This window comes from Lepus europaeus, chromosome 5 (assembly GCF_033115175.1).
Source record: "Lepus europaeus isolate LE1 chromosome 5, mLepTim1.pri, whole genome shotgun sequence".
Classification (NCBI taxonomy): domain Eukaryota; kingdom Metazoa; phylum Chordata; class Mammalia; order Lagomorpha; family Leporidae; genus Lepus; species Lepus europaeus.
In genome coordinates, this window is record NC_084831.1 from 63,817,993 (window position 1) to 63,840,490 (window position 22,498).

At 38.3% G+C, this 22,498-nt stretch overlaps 1 protein-coding gene across 1 annotated transcript in view; it reads right to left on the reverse strand.

Annotated features, from left to right (window-relative positions):
• The window catches only part of NEGR1 (neuronal growth regulator 1), a 952,382-nt gene that overhangs the window by 200,948 nt on the left and 728,936 nt on the right, over positions 1–22,498 (reverse strand). Inside the window, exons 5-6 of the mRNA XM_062191543.1 lie at positions 19,547–19,667; positions 236–387 (exon numbers count right to left, since the gene is read on the reverse strand). Of these exons, the coding sequence (XP_062047527.1) occupies positions 236–387; positions 19,547–19,667 (273 nt within the window). The remainder of the gene's footprint in view (positions 1–235; positions 388–19,546; positions 19,668–22,498) is intronic.

The following is a 22,498-nucleotide window of genomic DNA, read 5'->3' on the forward strand; positions in this document are numbered from 1 at the left end:
AATTTTTCTGTTTTTTCAACTATAAGACATTTTTCTATGCACATGTAAAGTTATTTAAGGATTACAAAATTTTCAAACACACATACTATTTGGGGGCAAGGTTTCCTCTTTGTAAGGTCTGAGTCACATCAAGTTGAGTTTTAAAATGAATGTACTCCATTTCTAGGTTTGTATTTCTACTGGAAAATAGGAACCAAGAGGCTCCTGGGAGCATTTTGCCAACAGTACTACTTACGGTTAAGAGGCAGGCTCGCATTGGTTGTGCCCAGCTTGTTGGCAGCCACACAAGTATAGTTGCCGAAGTGCTCCTGTGTCACATTGGTAACAGTGAGAATGGATCTTGTGCTAAAATTCTGAATAATAATTCCTTGTTGGCCATTGAAGAGTCTAGAAAACAAAATAAACTCCAGGTAAATATGTATGGTGAATGTGAGTTTCACTTTTATCATAGATGAAGTTGTCATGGCAACAATTGACCACTGCTATGTTAGCATATAGCATGATAATGATGCAGTTATATTTTCCTTACATTAGTAGATTTAGGGAAGGGGAGTTTGTATGGCACCTGTGGCAATTCTTATGGCATTATTTGTGCTATATAACAAATTGAACTTGTATAAATGTATGTCCTAATTATACATTACTTTTTTCATTTTAGAAAATTAAACATACCACAAGAGTAGCATTTCATCTGTTAAAATCAAAAGGCAGTAAAGGAGAAATAAATATAAAAATTCCACTAAAAGGAAAAACTGTTTCTTAGAAACTTCCTGGAGTATGTCTTGGCTATTTTCATTGATGTTACTGGATAATGCACATGAGCGCTTAGCCTACCACTGTGGTAGGGTAGCTCCAAATCCAGAGGCAGCACTATTGTACTGTTGCAATCTCTAGCTTGGACCAATGACTTCCACTCAAGTTGGAAAGATAGGAATATACTATTGAGGATAGCATGTAAAGTTAAGTCACATCTCTGACATCTTTTAGAAATGTGCTTGGCAAAGTTCTTTAACTTAACATGAGATTCAAGTTCACCTAATTCCACCCTGAATGCCAGTGGTCTTTCTCCAGAGGCCTTCAGTCTCAGATAGGCTGACAGAGCTTTTCTCATCTCAGCACACGCCCTACCTCTTCCTTCTTCATCCTCTTCCCAAATCTACACCTAAGTTCCTGCGCCTCTTCTATCTCATCAAGTCAATTCCTCCGCTCCTTACACAGGTCCTACCTAAGACTTAGCTCTCTTTTTCTAGTGCTCTTATAAATGACTCCTCTTTCTCTTGAATTGTTTTCTATAGCAGTTTTCATGAACACAACAGGCTTTTTAAACCAAATAAATTGGAACATCTAGAAGACCTCACAGGCAGGACTCTTTGGATATGCTTTTACTAATATTTTACTAATAATACTAATATTAATACATAGCACTTAATATTATATCCTAGGCACATAATAAATAGTATGTAGGTCATTGGAAGCCATGTGATGTTCCCCTAACACAGACATTGGTAAGCTCCCTTTAGTGGCCCCATCATGAACTCGGTGACAATGAGGATGTCAAACAGATACTGAGTTCCCCCTAAAAATATCAAATGCATTGTGAAACAGATGCACTGATAACAATATGAGCTATGCAAGCGCCTAGTAAAAATGGCATGTTAGTTTTTCCTCTTAAATGCGCTTGATTTAGTACAAAATATTTCATTAATTATGAAGATACTCATAAGTGACATCCCCTGAGAGTTTAAGTTAAATTTCTTTGCATTATATTATGCAGCTTGCAACTGAATTTAGATCAAGTATATGGTAGTTAAGGACAGATTAAAATAAGCAGTCATTCTTGATTACTCTGGGAATAACTTATATTTCATGTAATAGTTGAATTTGACATCCAAAACACAAACTTTAATCAGGTTAATAAAACTTTATGTTGAATAAACATTGAACAAACTTTAACTTCAGCAATAAACCAAATGATCTTTAATTCTGACACAAGAAAATGAGGCATAAATATTGTAGATGTGGCAGCTTTTACTCCTCTCATATTTCAAACCTATCCAAATTTAGGATAAGTTTCCACAGTGAGTATTACATGTTTTCTGCATTTCATTAATAACTTATTTGTAATTTATTAGTATCTGTGATATATAAACATCAATTTCATACCCTGAAGCTTTTATCATGATGGCTCAAGTCATTTTGTCCATGTCCAACTCATAAATACATTCTTCAGAGGACCCGGCAACTTCCTATACTACTAAGTACCTGTTGTGCCCCATTCACAAAACTCAAGAATTTTTTGCACTGCTAACTAGTTGAGAAAAAAAATTAGCCAATATCTTTAACTGGATAGACTCTGCCATTTCATGGCACTATTTACTTATATTCCTTTTTGTTTTACTGAGTCAACTAGCTTTCAGTTCCCTGTGCTCTAATGTGTCTGAAGACCACACACATTGCCGAGTCATGCAGTGTATCTGTGCTCTGCGATCTGTTTATGGAAGCCAATTTTTGGTCTCTGGCCAGCAGTATCATGTGTCTCTCTACCAGAGTGACATATTAATGTTGCAGCCTCTGCTACTCAGACCAGCCAGGCAAGTGATTATGGCCAATAAAGAAGAGAAGTATTTTCCGTGGGAGTATTTTCTTCCCCGGAAAGGATCTACCTTTGTTAGATTCCAGGGAAGTTCAAATCTTACTTTCTTTTACAGGAGTTTTAGAAATGCTGATTCCTGAAATACAGTTTTAGAAACTCTGTTTGTCTTTCAGATGGCAGGAAGGGCCTTTGAAAAGCTGACTCTGAGGGAGAGTGAGATGACACATGTGTGCGATTTTCCTGCAGACATCAGGAGTGTGATGTTGGAGGGGGGTTTTCTAGCTAGTGAAATCAATTCTGAAAATATTCAATAACTTGCTGCAAACAATGAGCTCTATGTTGAGGGGTTCATGACTAGGTTGGGTGCATCATCTCTGCCCTTGAGTAGGTCAAAGCTGAGATAAGAAAACAGATATGCAAACAGTTGTTTACAACAGAAGAGTATATTTTTCACAGTAAACATTTTGTGAAGATGAACATACCTACCCTTAGTTACTGAATATAGAAAAATAGGTCCTATGTAGAAGTCTTAACATGTAGGGCCTTAATGTGATTTCAGTCCTCAATAAAAGAATAAAGGAGCTCTTTAATTGATAATCCCTTTTTCCTTATGAAGCAGATTTATTGCAATATGGTTGTCTCTAACTACATTTTCTATGATCATTCTTGTATTGACTTACAGAATGCAAGATGTTGTCTTTTAACCTCTCACACCAGAGAGACAGATTCTATGGGGCTAGGAGTTCAACATGACAACCCCTTCTTCTGCAGTAGATCAGCAGCATATGGTGCTTACTTGGAAATACCTGGTCAGCTTTCTTTGTTGCATTTTTAGCACTGGCAATATGATTAGAAAATCATTCTACTACTGAGGATGTTGCCACCCTAAACCTTCTGACACCAATTTGGAAGACCATTACTTTCACTCCCTTCTTTTTGCCTTTGCCAGTACTGCATAAATCTGTGAACTGCAGGCTATTGGCTTTACCAGCTGGTGTTGCCAGTTCCAAAATGACACAGCCCGAACCACTAGTTCTGAATTAGAGTAGTCCCCTGTATTTTCTAGTGCCAATCAGAAGTTGCACATGGAAAGCATTCTAATGAGCGGTGATACTTACATTTCTGACTCGTGAAATGCTCACAAACTTTACAAGCAGAACCTCCCTAGGACAGTCATTATATAGGATAACCAGAAGAGCCTATTGCAAAATCACTGCAGAAAACCTGACCATGCAACCACCAGCACCAATTGTTAAGATTGCAAAAATAAATGGAACAGCTATATGGTACCTTATTCATTTTATTAATAAATCCAGCCTCACTCCACATTTTCGGATTATGGGTCTCTGACTTTCCAGGTCATGGATGACAATAAACATTATAGGCTCTGAGTCATGACTATTATTCTAGCCTTTTCACTGTGAGCAAGAATGCTTTATATATGTGGGAAATGTTAACTGTTCTCAATACATTTATGACTGAAATAATCTAACATTAAAAGATTCCAGCACTGTACACAAAGCATTTGGTATTAAGAGTGTGGGAAATTGACATTCAGAAAACATTTAAGCATTTTCAAATATATATATCAACTAATCTTTGCAGCAATCCTAGGAAGTAGGTGTTTTAGTTTCATTTAACACAGGAGAAAACAGAAGTTTAGAAAGATTAAGTTAATTTATCTTCCTTCTACCACTAGGTAAGTGGCAGAACCAGTATTGAAACCGAGGTCTTCTGATTATTGGTAGCCTCTCAAAGTAGCAACTTGCATTCAAATCATCAAGTAGAAATCAGGATATTGTATTTAAATTTGGACAGACAAGTCAGAAATCATGGGTGCTTCAAGAAAATTGATTGAAACCAGGGAATAATAGCCAAGTGGCTTGTGGTGTGTACTACAGGAAAGGGGTAAATCTAATGGAGTAGAAAGTCAAGTGAAAAAGTAAACTTCAGTTCTGCTAGCTCTCTGGATATTTCTCTAAAGGAGAGAAAGAGGACTCCCAGCTACCATGTGGCACTTAGTTATGCCTTTTAGAACAGCCTCTTACAGAAGCATCCTTTAGTGGATCCAGTTTCTTGGGCTACTCACAGCCAGAGATCAGAAGCATAAAATGAGCTTTTTCCTTCCTCCTTCTTCAAATTCCCTCTTAACACGCCAACACATATCCTCAGTATCAATTATTGTCTGTTTTTCTTCCTCTAAGTTCATAAATAATGAGATGTAGAGAATACTGTGCTAAATATAACCAAGAATGACAGGGGTGCACATTTGACCTAGCAGTAAGATTCCAGTTGGGATACCAACATCCCCTGTTGGAGTCCCTGGTTTTGAGTCCTGCCTCCTCTTTTGAGTCCAGCTTCCTTAAATGCACACTCTTGGAGGCAGAAGATCAGAAATCTGTCTTCTGTCTCTCTGCTTCTAAACTTAAAAAAGGAAAGAAGTAAAAAGTAAAATAAAGGAAAAAATGAATGGCAAAGAAATGCAATCCATGTAGCAAATATGCAATATTTACTTATTTAATTATTTATATATTTGAGAGGTAGAGAAATAGGGAGAATCTTATCTCCTGAGTCACATTCAGATGCTGTGATGCTCATCCTGTGCTGGCTGGGAGCGAGGCTGAAATTGGGAGCTGGAAACTCAATCCATGTGAGCTGAGCATGTAACACAGGTACTCTGATGCTGGACATGGGCATCTTAACTGGTATCTTAGCCACTAAGCTAAACCCAATGCAAAATTTACAGTTATATCAATATTGTTTTTAATGTTCAAGTTTTAGTAGTGCAGTAGATTTACATGGCTAACTCAACATCATAACATCAAAAAATTCTCTTTTTAATATCATTTCAGTTGTAAGTTTTCAAATATCTGTGTTTTTAATTTGTTTCAAGTTTGTATTCCCCATAGAGAACAAGTCCATTACGGCAAGGTTCCTGGATAGCTTTGTCATTCATTGCATTCCAAGAACATAGTATAGTGCTGGGCATGTAATAGAGACATTGTGATTTTTGCATGCTTGATTAAATGAATTAAGTTTTTACATTTTTGTAACTCTTAGATTGTTTTCATCTGTGAAATGAGTCCAATGGCAAAGAATTGACCTAAGCATATTTTTCAAAAATATATAATATCCATGTACTTATATAACAAGTGCAGTAGGTACTGCATTATTGTAGATGATATTATTGTTCAGTGACAGGCTCTGTTTCTTGGACAGACCAGATACATTTCCTCTCAGATGGCAGCAAAATATTAAATATTGAGCATACAGGAAATTGTTTTTAAAGAAAATATCTAGGAGAGTGACTGAAATGAGCATGGCACCATGATATCAAGATGTGCCAAACTCAGTATCAATTATATGTACATTACCAACCTCATCTAGGCTTTCAACAGATGTGCAGGATAGATAACAAGAAATAAAGTAAAAAGAAGGACTAGTAAGAACTGCTGGAAAACAGAGAGAAATGAAAATTTATGTGAACACGCTGCTATGGCAACCTATTGGTTTATTGTGTTGCTTGATACTTAAGGCTTGAAAACAATATGATATCATTTAGCCCCAGGATCAGACTGAAGAATATCATGCATCACTGTCTTAGCCCCAAGGGGTATCTATCTTTAGTTTTGCATTTGAATAAATTAACATTATTATAATATATTAGTATACCATAATGGTTCTAGACTTTATTAACCTATTTTCAATGTATGTCTTGTTTACTTGTTCAATTTTAATAAAATTCATAATTTTAAATTGGAGACTTTGGGGCTGTGTTAGTTGTGACAGTTTTACTTTCACAGGGAGGATAATCCCTTTTAACCCTACAACCAATAAACAGACTACAGTGCAGGTGTCAAACCTCCCCTGATTGCCCTGAGTTTCTGTATCCTTGACAACCTGGCCTATGACTGGATTTCTCCCCTCTGCTTAAACTGCTTTTCTAATGTCAACGTGTTCCTGACTTTAATGTCAAACTTCATTCCACAATATAGCAACACAACCACTTTGCCTAGACTACATTCAGAAAGAGGAAACTTGCGAAGCCAGAATTGATCAACAGAAACCAGCTTCCTTCCTTTCTCTCATCACACATGGAGTTTACAAATGTCCTGCAAACCAAGGTGACAGGATCCATTCGTACTAATATTCTCTTAGCAGTTTAAATGTGTATTGAAATAAGAATGATTCTGATATCAGAATATGCGGTGCCATTTATATTACCATGTGCTTATTAATAAATTCCTGATATTAATGAGCCTGTGTGGGTTCTTGCCTAACATTCATAGAATTCTGAATATTCGCACAAATGAATGAAGCAGCATAAGTTTTTAAGCTTTTTACTTAATGAGAGAAATGCGTGGGAGAGTGAGGGTCCTATCTAAAAGAGAGGGAAATCTGGGTTCACACCCAGGAGCCAGGAAGCATGGGGCGGGTGGCCTGAGGCCTCAATAGCTAAAGAGGCAGAAGGCCAAAAGGGCCAAAAAAGGGGCTGGACCCACTGTGTCCCAGGCCTTTATTCCACTTCCAAGGAGGAGTGGTTAATTAGTCTGATTGGCTGGTGAGCATACAGGTGTGGTTAGGTAGGGGCATGAGATAACCACAGGGGCGTGGTGAAGGCGTGGTCTTCCAGCTCACAAACCTGATCAATTTTATCCTTTATGTCTGCCTACAACAATTCCAATTTGTAACTATCAAGACTGTAACTCATTCTCATAATAGAGTGTATTATTCTGTTCAAACTCCATGTTAGCTGTGGGAAACATGTTAGTGAAGAAGGCAGGATCTTCTCTTCCAGGGAGGCCATAATTTAGTAGGAGAGAAGAACAAGTGAAAGAAATTGAGGCTAGACTGATGTGAGCTTTGACAGAGGTGGGACCCTGAGTGCGTATGGAACGCTTCCTCCCCAGGTGGAGAATGCTCAGGGTACTGAGAGTAAAGGACTAGCTGGTAGACAGCAGCCAAAGGGAGCCAGCAACAGGTATGTGTGTAAGGATCTTATAAACTAAGATGACTGAAAGAGAAAGAACATGTCACAGTGCGAGAACTAACGAGGATGGCTATAGCCCAATTGTGAAAGGGTAGACTGACATGACTTATAAACAGGGAGAAAAACAGGGACCAGCCATACAAAGCAATGAAGGATCACTGATGGATTTCATGTATAAAGTGATAACATCAGGTACTTATTTTGGAATTTTCACTATGAATTTTAAGAATGCAATCAAATTCTAGCTGCTTATTAAGACTCAGTGCAATATTCCACCTTGATTTTATTATGTCCTAAACCAAGCTCAGCAAGGCCCTTCCCAAACTTCTTTTCCTGTGTCTCAGCCTTAGTAATAGCTTCATCATTCATCTTGTTATGAGCCTATGAGTGTGAGGGGCCAAAAAGCAAAATGGGAGTTTCTGTGTAATGGAATAGGAGACAATGCCTTGGCAGCAAATCAGTATTTATATATCAAAAGGCTTGTCATTGTTCAGTGATCTGTTTGGGTGGGTCCCAGTCCCCCCCCCCACCCAGGCTCAGCTTTGGGGACTCTTACCCATCCATTCCCAAGGAGAGGATTATGAAGTTCCCACACCCAAAAAGTCCTCCATCCAGCAATATTGCAGAAAGAGTTTAGGGGGAGGAGAAAGAAGGCCCACATACAGCATCCATAAAAACTCCAGTCTGAAGGCAGACTGCACTCTCACTTCTTCACTGAGATGCCCGCCTGGTCTGTCAGGTGTAATCTTCATGATTTCTCTTCATTAAAATTCACTAGCAATGCTTACTGCTCTCTGTCTCACGTCTGCATTCTTTGTTGTGTGAAGACAAGAACCCCGAGCAACCGATCCCAAGGAACATCTAGATAGAAAACTTAAAGCATCTTCAAATTTGCCTTCCCTTGTATATAACTACTCACTGAAACACACAAATGCTGTATTTCTCTCTTGCTTTTTAGTCACACAGTCAATTAACTTAGCTACAGCCATATTTTATCTTTCCCATATTCCTCCCAATTTTTCTTAGAAATGTTTCATGAAGACAAGGACCGAATAGTTTTTCAATGAACATGAACTTCAGTACCAATGTCTTAGGATGCTTAAGGCTCTTCAAGTCTTGTGGCAGGTGTCTTTCCAGCCTTACCTCTTGTTAAAATGTGGTTTCATATCTGACACCAGCTGACACAAACAAGCTCTCAGTTCTATGACACTGACCATGTTCTTCCTTCCTTATGGTGTGCTCAACTCTTGCAATGTTGGAAAGTGCTGTTAGTCATTTGGTATCCAGCTCAAATGTACGTTGTCCTTGAAATAGTCCTTAATCATCTGATTTGAGTTGAATGAACTCTCTGTTTACATTCACAAGGATTCCACTCAGCTTTCCCTTAGGATTTTCTTACTTAGTACTCATTCCACACTCCCCAGATGGCTGCAACGGCTGAAGCTGCACTGATCTGAAGCCAGGAGCTTCTTCTGGGTTTCCCATGTGGGTGAAGGGGCCCAAGAACTTGGGCCATCTTCCACTGCTATCCCAGGCCATAGCAGAGAGCTGGATCAGAAGAGGAGCAGCTGGGACTAGAACCGGTGTCCTTATGTGATGCCAGTGCTTCAGGCCAGGGCTTTAACCTGCTGTGCCACAGTGCTGGCCCCTGGTCCATTGTTTTAAATCTAATAACATGTATATGTCTCTCACTTGAGTATAGGATCCCCAGTTCCTAGTAGTTAAATTAATAAGCTCTCAGTTCTTTCACAGATTTACTCTTTTCCCTGGCTTCAGATGACAAAGTCATCACTGAGCTGACATGAGGTGTACTGCTAAGACACTGGCTATTAAAAGGAATGAACTATCATAAGAATAAAATAACAACCAGATAAATAAACAAATAAATATGTAATAAGGGGGGCTGGTGCTGTGGCCTAGCAGGTAAAGACACCACCTGCGGTGCCAGGATCCCATATGGGCAGTGGTTTGAGTCCTGGCTGCTCCACTTCCAATCCAGCTCTCTGGGAAAGCAGTGGAAGATGGCCCAAGTCCTTGGCTCTCTACACTTGCGTGAAAGACCTGGAAGAAGCTCCTGGCTCATGGCTTCAGATCGGCCCAGCTCCAGTCATTGAGGCCATTTGGGGAGTAAACCAAGGGAAGACCCTCTTTCTCTCTCTCTCTCTCTCTCTCTCTCTCTCTCTCTCTCTCTCTCTATCTCTCTCTGCCTCTGCCTCTCTGTAACTCTGCCTTTCAAATAAATAGATAAATCTTAAAATATCTAGTTATATTTATAGATAGATAGATAGAAAGATACAAGGCGATCACAGTAGAACACAAGTTCTTTCCACGCAGGGACTTAATTTCTTTTCAAGTTTTTCAAATTATCTCATACATGACAAGTGTGCAATGCATACTTGTTGAATAAAAAATTAGCATTTCAAGACAGCAAGGAAGATCATGTTAACCTGAAATGGTAATAAGATAATTTGTAGCATCCTTCTAAATCAAGAACATGTAACTACCTACTATGGTAACTGCCTACTCTGAAAGAAAAAGAGAATATATTTCAAGTCCCTTTTGAATCATCATAGTTATAGTATCCAATCTAGGAGAGGGAGCTCCTGACACAAGAGTAAAGAAATTATTTTTTACTTCTCATCTCATAGTTCCCTTCAACAAGTCATTTCACCTTTATGAGAAGTAGTTTTCTCCTCAGGTATAATCTGGTTAGAAATATACAAAGAATGAGTGAAATGCTATATAGTAAGTTAAATCATACAGGTTATAAAACTGCGAAGTCAGCATGTAAAGGAAAAGCTGCATGTTGTGAAAATTGCCCCTGAGAGTTCCATAAACTTCCTTACTTTAAATCATCACACTTCGTAGCAGTCTCCAAATAGAGGGCAAGTATACCAAAGTGGGTTCAAAATGACCTGTTGGAATGTAAGAAGAAAATAACAGAATGCCAATTTATACTGAATTTTTCTTCTTATAAATTTTATCTGTTGTCAGTCATTTGATGATTGCAATATACTAGTTGGAAAGCATATATATGTAAAAAAGTCAGTGTGCATATATTGTTAGTTTTTGCCAAATTATACATTTTACCCATGAATTATGACTTCCAAAATGTTGCTGATTGATGTTTATACCTGACTGTCCATGGTGAGCAGCAAAGTAGTTGGGTTTTGCTTTAGAGACATGATATATATATATATATATATATATATATATTTTTTTTTTTTTACTTTTTTTTATTTGACAGAGTTATAGACAGTGAGAGAGAGAAACAGAGACAAAGGTCTTCCTTCTGTTGGTTCATTCCCCAAATGGACGCCACAGCTGGTGCTGCGCCGTTCCAAAGCCAGGAGCCAGGTGCTTCTTCCTGGTCTCCCACACGGGTGCAGGTGCCCAAGCACTTGGGCCATCCTCCATTGCCCTCCTGGGCCACAGCAGAGAGCTGGATTGGAAGAGCAGCAGCTAGGACTAGAACCTGGCATCCCACTCACTTGGCTAGAGACATGTTATATTAAACACATGTTTTGGGACGAGCACTGTGGCGTAGCAGGTAAAGTCGCCACCTGCAGTGCCAGGATCCCATATGGGCACCGGTTCAAATCCCGGCAGCTCTACTTCTGATCCAGCTCTCTGCTGTGGCCTGGGAAAGCAATAGAAGATGGCCCAAGTGCTTGGGTCCCTGCACCCATGTAGGAGACCTGGAAGAAGCTAGTGCCTCATGGCTTCAGATCAGCCCAGCTCCAGTTGTTGTGGCCTTTTGGGGAGCAAACCAGTGGTTAGAAGAGCTCTCTCTCTCTCTCTCTCTCTCTGCCTTTCAAATAAATAAATAAATCTTAGAAAACACACACACACACACACACATACATGTTTAACATTAGAACTTCACTTTCATTGAAAGATGCTCATACTATCAGAAATATTTGTAATTAAGACCAACGAAAGCAGTATGTGTGTAAATATATATGTACCTTTGAGACTCATATTGAATAGAGTAGTAAGTCAAGGCATTTAAATTATACATTTATTTCTTGTTTCCTGTCTCTCTCATGTGGAGAGTTAACTCTACGTAAGTGAAACATACAACGTACCCATTTTGCAGAACTATCATCTATGAAAGTAATTTGGAATCATGATTATTCTGTAAATGTAGTGTATGACATAAATCATGTGAAAAATAGCAAAGCAAGAGGATCACTGACAATACACAGAAAGAAATATTTTAATTCATTTTGCTGGTTTCCTCGAAAACATAAGAGGAGAAAACCCTCTCTCCTACATTCTTTTAACGTGGTGAACACTTCAGTGAAATTCATGGTCTACCTAATCAGGAGGTACATATCAAGAACAAGAAAGAGGAGAGGAATGCTCATTACATGCTATTGATTTCTCATCTCCGAAAAATCAAAAATTAAACATGGTTATTTGAAGTGAAACCTAACATTAACCTGACCGAAAAAGAAGTTCGTCCTGTTTCTGTGTAAAGTGACCATACATACTCTACATGGGTGATTTTAATCATTTCCTTATCCATTCAATGGTACCCATATACACTTTGTACATCTCTGCACATGCATGTTTTATGCACATGGATAAAGAATTCTTCAAACCAAGTTAAAATTGCACATGTCATCACATTTTCTCTGCACTTAAATTGCACAGACTGTTGGAAATATATTTGTTAAAAAGTCAAGCTCTTATAGGTCCCATACTTTTAAATGTAAAACATTCCACTTTTAAAGTACATGTTGGTTTTATGATAATCTTTAAATGTTTTACTATATATCTGCTTTTCATTTATGGATGTGATTTATTATACATACTTAATTTGTAACTTTTACAGCTCTATCTTAAATTATGCTGGAGGATTAAAAAATATTATTTGCAATTAAGGAATTCCAAAAAGCTTTGCTATAATGGATCCTGTGCCTAAAAAGCAGGCAAAATGTATTAAACACTATTTTAAAATAGGTTTGTTTATTTAATATTTCATTTTGGATTGTAAAGTAATAATTGCATATATTTAAAGGGTGGATTGTGATATTTAAATACATATATATGTACATATATATAGAGAGAGAAAGAGAGAGAGAAAAAGTGAGAGAGATGTATTTCAGAGTAATTAAATCATGCTAATTAGCCTATTTATCACCTACAAGCCTGGGGCAGTTAAATTGGTCATGAGAAACCGAAAGCATGACTTTCAATGTTTCAGACTTGGATTTAAGGAAATCTAAAAGAGTAGGCAAGTCTACAACATAATTCAGATCTAAGACAAGATGGAAATATCCTCTCCACAAAGTGATAAAAAACACATACTTCTGTAGTGCTGGCTGAAACGTCAGCCCATTACAATTTAATTTATGTCATTATCCTTAACCCTGAGTGAATTTACTGTTCTCAAGAAATAGAATGATTTAATTTCATGTCATCAAAGACATTATTTGCTTAATGCTACTTTGGACATTCTGAAATCATCCTTTCACTGCATCTAAGGCATGTATTTCTTCATATCAACCTTGTACATTGTCAATAAAAATATTAAAAATCTTGACTCTACATGTAATTAAACATTAAATTCTTATTTTTCCAATGTATATGGAGGTAAATTATGCCTATTGCAAGTGCCCCTGACAGGTATGCTGAAAGAGATTATGGTATTAAAAATGACTGCCTTAATGGAAAGCCAAGATATCATGGAAAAAAAAAAAAAAGACCTAAATGAATGATCTCTGTGAGTGAGATCCCAGTGGAAAGAACGGGGCCATCAAAGAAGGAGGTACCCTTCTCCGAAGGGAGGAGAGAACTTCCACATTGACTATGACCCTATCGGAATAAGATCAAAGTCAGCGAACTCTAAAGGCTTCCATAGCCCTGGCAACTCATGACTAGAGCCTAGGGAGATTACTGACGCCATGAACAGGAGTGTCAAATTGTTAAGTCAGCAACAGGAGTCACTGTGTACTTACACCCCATGTGGGATCTGTCCCTAATGTGTCGTCTAAAGCCAAGTGATGCTATGACTGGTACTGAAACAGTATTTTTATACTTTGCGTTTCTGTGTGGGCGCAGACTGATGAGGTCTTTGCTAATTATATACTGAAGTGATCTTTTGTATAGAAAGAGAATTGGAAATGAAAAAAAAAAAACAACCTGGTGTTAAAATGGAAATGGCATAGAAAATTAATTAATTTGAAAAAAAAATATGTAGGATCTCTGTCTTTAATGTGCTGTACATTGCTATTTAATGCTATAATTAGTAATCCAATGGTAGTTTTTTCACTTGATGTTGCTATATGGGCAAAATGTTGAAATCTTTACCTAATATACACTAAACTGATCTTCTGTATACAAAGAGAATTGAAAATGAATCTTTACATGAATGGAAGGGGAAAGGGAGCGGGAAAGGGGAGGGTTGCGGGTGGGAGGGAAGTTATGGGAGGGGGGAAGCCATTGTAACCCATAAGCTATACTTTGGAAATTTATATTCATTAAATAAAAGTTTAATAAAAAAAATGACTGCCTTAAACCGAGGGGTACCTTTTTAAATTTTATTTAGTTTTTATTTATTTATTTATTTTTGACAGGCAGAGTTAGACAGCGAGAGACAGAAAGAGAGAAAGGTTTTCCTTTTTCCATTGGTTCACCCCCAAATGGTTGCCATGGCCAGCGTGCTTCGCCGATCCAAAGCCGCTGATCCAAAGCCAGGAGCCAGGTGCTTCCTCCTGGTCTCCCATGCGGGTGCAGGGCCCAAGGACCTGGGCCATCCTCCACTGCACTCCCGGGCCACAGCAGAGAGCTGGACTGGAAGAGGAGCAACCAGGACAGAATCTGGAACCCCAACTGGGACTAGAACCGGGGTTGCCAGTGCTGCAGGTGGAGGATTAGCCTAGTGAGCCGCGGCGCCAGCGTGAGGGGTACCGTTTTAATAAGAAACGTTTGACTTTAGATGCTTCTGTGATGCTTACCTCTATAGTACAGTACACTGAAAGTCAAGCGGCTAACATTTCTAGTATAGGACATCATGAGCTCATCCACTAGAGAGGTGGTGTAGGAGGCTATCTTTGAAGATGGCTTCTAATGAGTCTCACGTCTTGATACCCATGTCTCCTCCTACATTGAATAGGATTGCCCTGGATATGCAATAAAATATTCGGAAATGACAGAGCCTGACTTTTGAGATGAGATCATAAGATATATGGCAGCCTCTAGCTTGCTGTCTCCTGGACCATTAATTCTGGAAGTGCATTGCCATGTCAGGAAGAAATGTAAGCAACCCTGTGAAGATGTCTACCTGGCAAACTGGTCATCCACCAAGAAGGCTCACGTGAGTGAGCTGCCTAGGAAGCAGATCCTCCAGCCTGAGTCAAGCCTTCACCCAGCACCAAGCGACATCTTTAGTGGCCACCTTATGAGAAACCCTGAGCTGTAAACAACCACCCAAACTGCCTCTCGTTTTGAGATCCACAGAAACTGTTGGAGATAATAAACGCCTATTGGCTTAAGCTGCTAAGTTCTGGGTTAATTTGTTGCTTAGTAATAGATTAGTGGCAGCACACAGAAGGGGAAGAATATGGGCTGAGAGACTGAGAGATCTAAAATGTGTCCTGATGGCAGCTTAAAGCAGAGTGCTCTCACACAGGTTATTTTAAGACTCTTGTGTCGCAGTTTTGTCATCCGTAAATTGAGGATAATAAATCTTACCTCACAGAGCTCTGAGGAATAAATGAGATGAAAGAATTTAAAGGACCTGGAAAGTGGTTTTTTTTTTCCTCAGTAAGTATATGTTTCTTTCTTTTCTTTAAATTGTGCTTAATTTTACAGGTTCCCTTTGGAAGGGTTCAAGCTGATTATTCTCAGTCCACAGCAGTGAACCTCACAGGGTGCAGGAGAACGGCTGTGGAGGTTCAGGGGCTGCCTCTGCTCTTTGTTTGTGGTTGTTTGTTTCTATTTGCCTGAATTGAGATCTGGCTTTGAATCTTGGTTTATGGGAAGATATTTGTAAACATTCCCTTACATAAAAGCATAGAAATTTAAGTTGTTTCTGATTATTTATGTAATCCCCAAGTATAATCCCCATTTTCTCGGAAAATGAACTTCTCCAGAGCTTGCCAAATTACTCTGCTCTGACAGGGTTTCTGCCAACTTCATGCTCCTTATTAGGGACCTCAGATGTCAACAGAACTCTGAAATATGCTGTCTCTCTTTCTTCTCTTTATCTACCTGGATTCTCTTTTTATGTCCTTGATGAAATAAACTGGAAAATTACAAGTGACTATTTGTATGTGCAATCTCTTATTTTGCAAATCCATTAGCAACTTAAAATGACTTTATCCTTGGTATTTAACACTGACATTACAACTTTTCTAATATATTTTTTATTTTGACTTTTAATTGCTTTAGTGTTGTATTTTATTCTTTAAAAAAAATATTTGAGAGAGCAAGAGAGTGAGAGACCAAGAGTGGAAGAGAGATCTCCCATCTACTGGTACACTTCCCAAATGACTGCAAGAGTTGGGAATGGACCTGGATAAAGGTGGAAGCTGAGAAGTCAATATAGTTCTCTTATACGAGAGGCAGGAACCCATTTACTTGAGCCATCACCATTTCCTCCCTGAGTCTGAACCAGTGAGAAGTTTGAGTCAAGAGCTGAAATTGGGAATAGAACCCCAGCACTCTGATACAGGATGAAGTGTCTTAACTAGAAGGTGAACTATTAGCCTAAATGTCCACTCTTAAAGGCCATAAACTACACCAGGTGTCGTTGTATAGGCCTCTCTGCATGAAGATCTGTAAAACTTCTTGTATTTAAATCTCAGCTCTGCCACTAATAACAAAAACACTCTGTGTTTTGGTTTTCCCAAGCAAATGTCAGAATAATATCTATTGGATAGATTTGGTATAAAAATAAAATGAGTTAGTCTTTGCTAGTAATTTAGAATACCACATGTCAAATAGCAGGTGCTCTTTAAAAAGGGAGTTTTTCATTTTGATGAGGCAAATAAATATTTGAATGGCCTGGCCTTGATGATCCACTTATTGAGTGTAGTAACTACTCAGTTACTAGAATCCTTCTCTCTCCTACTCCCTTGCATATACTCAACTTCGTTTTACTATTGTTTCAAGAGGAAATTATTTATTCCACTGATTTCAAAAATTTAGATATTCCCTCAAATGCAACTCCACAAATGATAAATATATACTTCACCCCAAACTGAAAATATGTTTGCCTTTCTTTTTTTTTCTTTTTTTTAAAAACTTTCATTTAATGAATATAAATTTCCGGTGTACAGCTTATGGATTACAAGGGCTTCCCTCCCACCTTTTCACAAGTGCATTGGCTTTTCACAGCTGGTAGATTTTCCCTAAGTGTGTAAGGGTATGGGAGAAGAGAATCAATCTACATTTTGCTTGTTAGCAAGTGGTTCTGAATTCCTTTGAATATCTAATAAAAGCTATCATGTATCTCTTCAGTAGGAAAAGAAAAAAAAAATCATTGAAGCTATGATTATGGGCACCATTAGGCTCTTTGGTGTATTTACTACAGGCCAAAAAAATAGAAGAAGGATTATTATAGGATTTTTTTTTGACAACGTTTGCTGATTTTAGAAAAATATGGGAAAGGAAAAGGGAAAAAAAATTCAGTCATCACTTTACAAAATATTAGAAACAAAATGGCCTTTAATAAAGGAGCTCTCATTTGGACAATGCAGAATAATTTTGATTTCTAGATCCTAAAAATTAATGATACAGATTAAAAAGTAGCTTTTAGAGACATTATAAAATTGTTTAGGTCAGTATTATTTATACTGCTTGTGAAGAACTAGGGATTTAGCTCCTGCAAAGACATTCTAGTTAAGGCAAAAGTTCTAAGTAGGTGGAGTTGAGGTCCCATTCATTCTAGACAAGCACTGTGTTCACAGATATTTTCTTGGACTGTCAAGACTGTGTTTGGACAAAAGGATCTGAAACGTTCAAAAGACTGAGAACTCTCTTAAGCATATGCATCCATTTAGACCATCACAAACTGAAAACTTCTCAATCTGATGTTTCAGCATTTGAGAAAGATTATATTGGCAGATATATGATTATAATCTTAGAGTGGGATGAGGGTGATCACAGATCAGTTTATCTCATTTTTCAGTACATAAAAGATGGAATATTCCACAAAACCACCAAGATGCATTTTTAGAATTAGTAAAAAGCATGAATTGTTCTAGTGTTCTACAGCACAGCAGGGTGAATATAGTTTACATAAATTTATAATATATTTTATGAAGGACTAAACGAGGAATCTTAAGTCTCTGAATACAAATAAATGGTGATTTTATATAAATATGGAAATGCTAACTGTCCTTATTTGATCATTAAACATTGTACATAACATCAACATATATCTGTGTATATATAATTATCACAGCATACCCTATATTTAATTATTACATGTAATTTAAAATGAAAATAATTTAAAACAGAATACCTAAATTATTGAAGAGGTTCCATGTCAAATACCTGAAAATTTTTTAGGTAAAATCACACTTATTCAGCACAAATGTGATTATTATGAAGATAGCCTTTATTATTAAGTCTTATATTGAACAAGGAGACTATTATCCTCAAATTATCTTTTGATTCAATTTCAGGAACAAAGTACCTGCTAATATCACATCTGCTCTTATCTACTGTGGCAAAATCTAAGTCATATGATTTCACCAGTTTTTTGTTTATAATTTGCTGTTATTAGTTGTTAGCCATGGATGTGTAAAATAAATCCCAAAGATTATGTTGAACAGTGTGAAATTTTCAATATTTGGTTTTTCTTTTTTAACTTACAAATGGCAATTTCGGGGCTAGCATTGTGACATAGTTAGCTAAGCTGCCACCTATTATGCTGGCATCACTTATCAGAATGCTGGTTCAAGTCCTGGCTGTTCCACTTCTGATTCAGCACATACTTGGGTCCCGGCCACCCATGTGGGAGACTGGAATGGAGCTCTGGGATCCTGACTTCAGCCTGTACCAGCTGCCATTGTGGCCATCTGGGTAGTGATTCGGCAGATATACGATCGATCTCTCTCTCACTCTGCCTTCCAAAAAGATAAATAAATCTTTTTTTTTTAAATGGCAATTTCATATAGTTCAACCCAAAATTCTCTTGAGTATGGCCCTACCTAGTCGTGATACAGCATATACCTAGTGTAGGTGATTTCCGCTCCTCAGCCTGGCATCTTCCTTTAGACCCCGGGGCTCATCCATTTTCCAGAGCTTGATAAAAGCAGTTGAAGAGGTTTGAACGACTCTACTGGTTGAGATTAAAGAGAATGTTGTCAAATCCCATCTGCTATGGTTCAATAGTTCTTGCCAAGGCTTCTGGGGCTTCTCAAGGGGACAATCACTCAGTACTGAAGCTAGAGTAGCTTCTAAATCCCTTTGGCTCATCTTTTAACCATATATTTTATCTCCTCTACAGCCTCTTTAGTGAGAGAATATCTAAAACACAGTGTCCTATAAAACAAAATGTTAAACGATCTTGTGAGACTGTGAGGCAGGTGAAGCGGTTGAGGCTTTTCAGAGAAGCCAGACAGAGACGGCAGCCCCTATTGCTTCTGAAGTGCTCTTGTGGAAGCTGTGCCCAGGTCCTTTAGAGGCTGGGTTACTTCCCAAGTAAACATGGTTGCCAGCACACAACCATGTGCTGTTCAGAAGGGAGGGAAAGAAGTGAAACGCATCAGTGATGGGGGATTTTTGAGACATTTCTGAGATTATATAAACCAATGTGGACATTTCTTCTGGAAAGCTGTGAGCTACTCATCCCTCCCACGTGGGCCCCTTCCCTTTGCCTGCCCGCTAGGAGGCTTCTGAGAATCATTCAAACCAGCTAAAGAAATTGCTCGAAATAAGTATCTGAAACACAAACACATTAGCTCAAAGTGCTTGAAACACAGTAATAATCACAAAGTCCTTACTTCTTCTCTCCTTTGTACCATTCAAACGCCGGAGGCGGCACACCTGCACCTTCGCATCTTATCAATCCACTGCGTCCAGGGGTCACAGTGCCAGATTTAATTTCCTGAATCGTAGGAGCAACTGAAAAAGAAGCAGACAAAACCTGGTGGGTAAGGAAAAATAATCTTCAGCAGAAATATAACACACATATATTTTTATTCCTTCTATATTCAAAGCAATCTTATGCCTGATAGGCCAATACATCACATTTTCTGTGTTTTATGCTTCAAATACAAGACTAGTCATTTTCGGCTTCATTTTTCAAGTTGGACATTAGATGAATGTTCCCAGAGTGCAGAGTAAATGCAATACATTTTGGCCTTGCTTCCTATTGGAAAAACGGTATTGGTGTGGGGAACACTTCATCTGTACTCCAGTCAAATCACACTCCTATGATAGCTCTCATTTATTGAGTGATCACTGGGAGCCAGTCATTGGGCTAGGTGCTTTATGAATATGATTTCCTCACAATAATACTCTCAGCTAAGTGATATTTTTGCAATTCTACCAAATGAAAGCTGAAGTTCAGAGAGGTTAGATCATTTGTCTAAGGTCACACAGCTACTTGCAGAATTGGGATTTGAAGCCAGGCCTGTTGATTGAAAGCCAGGGCTTTGTCAATATTTTCTTTTTCCTTGCTTACTCCCTGTGCTTTAGCAATATAAGGATTTTGTTGTGTGATTTCTTCTGTTTGCTGTTCTCACTGTTTCGGGTGTCACTGTCTAAATACTATTCCCTATTTCTCTAGCCGGAAATAGCTTTCCCACTCTGTGTGCTTCACCCGATAACGCTGGGCTTACTTTCTTACACTGTAATTATTTATAGGCAAGCGAAGTTTCCTTGTCAGTTCCCTAAGAGTAAGATAAATATCTGATTCATTTTGCATAGTAGGAGATGAAATCATAGTGCCTAGCACAGAGTAATGCTTGAAAAGCTTTTAATAATATAGCCATTCCTTTACTCATCAAATGGTTACTGAGCCATCAATAATGTGCCAGGCATTTCTCAAGACACAAAGCGGTCAAATTCCAGACAAGATGAAGTTCACATTCCAGAGAGTACAGAGTTTGGAAGACAGACTATAATAGTAAATGTAATCAACAAGAAGTTTAAATAAAATGTTGGAAGCTGATAAGCAATATCTCAAAGCAAAAAGAGAAAACAAAAGTCCTTACAGAAATGAGGTAAGAGGAATTAAAGCAAGGAACTGATAGCAATCTTTATAATCTGACTAGTTCTCATTGAGATGGTAAGTTATATGCAAAGACTACATGTATGTTGGTGATCTATTGATATGGATATCTGAAAAAAGAGCCCTCCAAGAAAAAGAAAGGCTTGCTGTAAGGCCATGGGGCTGAAATATTTGAGAATTAGCAAGATCAGTGTGGCTGAAGCAAAGAGAGCAAAAGGGAGAGTAGCAGGAGAAAGGGAGGGAAAAGAGGAAAGGATGGAAGGCTGAGTAGGACCCTTGAGGGCAATTTTAAAGATTTGACTTTTATTCAAAGAGAAATAGTGAGCTACAGGAGAGGTATATATTCTGACTTATATTTAAAAAGGATCACTCTACAGGCAGGCACTGTGGCATAGTGGGTGGGTAAAGGTGCCGCCTGCAGTGCCGGCATCCCATATGGGTGCCTGTTCGAGTCCCAGCTGCTCCACTTCCAATCCAGCTCTCTGCTGTGGCCTGGGAAAGCAGAGGAGGATGGCCCAAATCTTTGGGCCCCTGCACCCACGTGGGAGACCCAGAAGAAGCTCCTGGCTCTTCTGGTGCAACTCTCGCCATTATGGCCAACTGGGGAGTGAACCAGAAGATGGAAGACCTCTCTGTCTCTGCCTCTGTCTCTCTCTCCCTCTCTCTCTCTCTCTGACTCTCCTTCTCCCTCTGTGTAATTCTAACTTTCCAATAAATAAATAAATCTAAAATATAAATAAAATATAGATCACTCTGACTGCTGTGTTTAGAAAAGATCATAGTGAAGCCAGGATATAAATCAAGGGCCTAGGTATAAAACTTGCAGTAGGGCAACCAGTGTTGGTAACTCACTGATGATAGCAGTGAAACTGGTGGGAAGTGATTAGGTTTGGGGTCGATTGTGATGTAGGAGCCAATAGGATTTCTTGACAAGTTAAAATGAGATGTTAAAAAAAGGGAGGGGGACGTCAAGAGTGACTTAGAAACAGGAAAGTTAGAGCACCCATTCTCTGAGATGGAGAAGACTGTAAGTAGAGAAGTGGAGGGAAACATTAGTTACTGGATGCAGGTGTCTTTTCACAAATATTTCTTTTCTAGCAAGTTTTAAACATGGTACACATTTTAGTTAATATTATGGGATAGTATTCAGTACAACCAGAAACTTGAAGATGTAAGTACAAGTGCATTTAGAAATATGACTAAAGTATATACTCTGGATATTTTGGGATTTCTTTGGAAGCAACAAAAATGATAAAGTTTAATTTTTTTTCAATATTCTGTGAATATGAAAACTGTAAACATCTTACAACAAAACACTGATTTTAGAAAACACTCTAGTGAATTCATCATTTTCTGTTAAGGGTGACAATTTATTTAAAATAAGAGCATCTCCATTTCTTTGTGGTGCTTTTATTCTTAAACAGTAAAACTTCAATTCACAGCACTAAAAACATTGTAAAGAAATGTTTTATTAAAGTGTTTGTTAAGAACATAGTGAAAAATAAAGAAAAACATGCTTGCCAAATTTGTTTGAATAAGAAAATGATTGGGGTCAGCGTTGTGGCTTAGCGGATAAAGCTGCCATCCACAATGCCAGCATTGCATATAGGCACTTTTTTTGTGTCCCAGCTCCTCTGCTTCTGATCCAGTTCTCTGTTAATGCCCTGAAAATAGCAATGGGGGATGGCCCAAGTGCTTGGGCCGCTGCTACCCAAGTGGG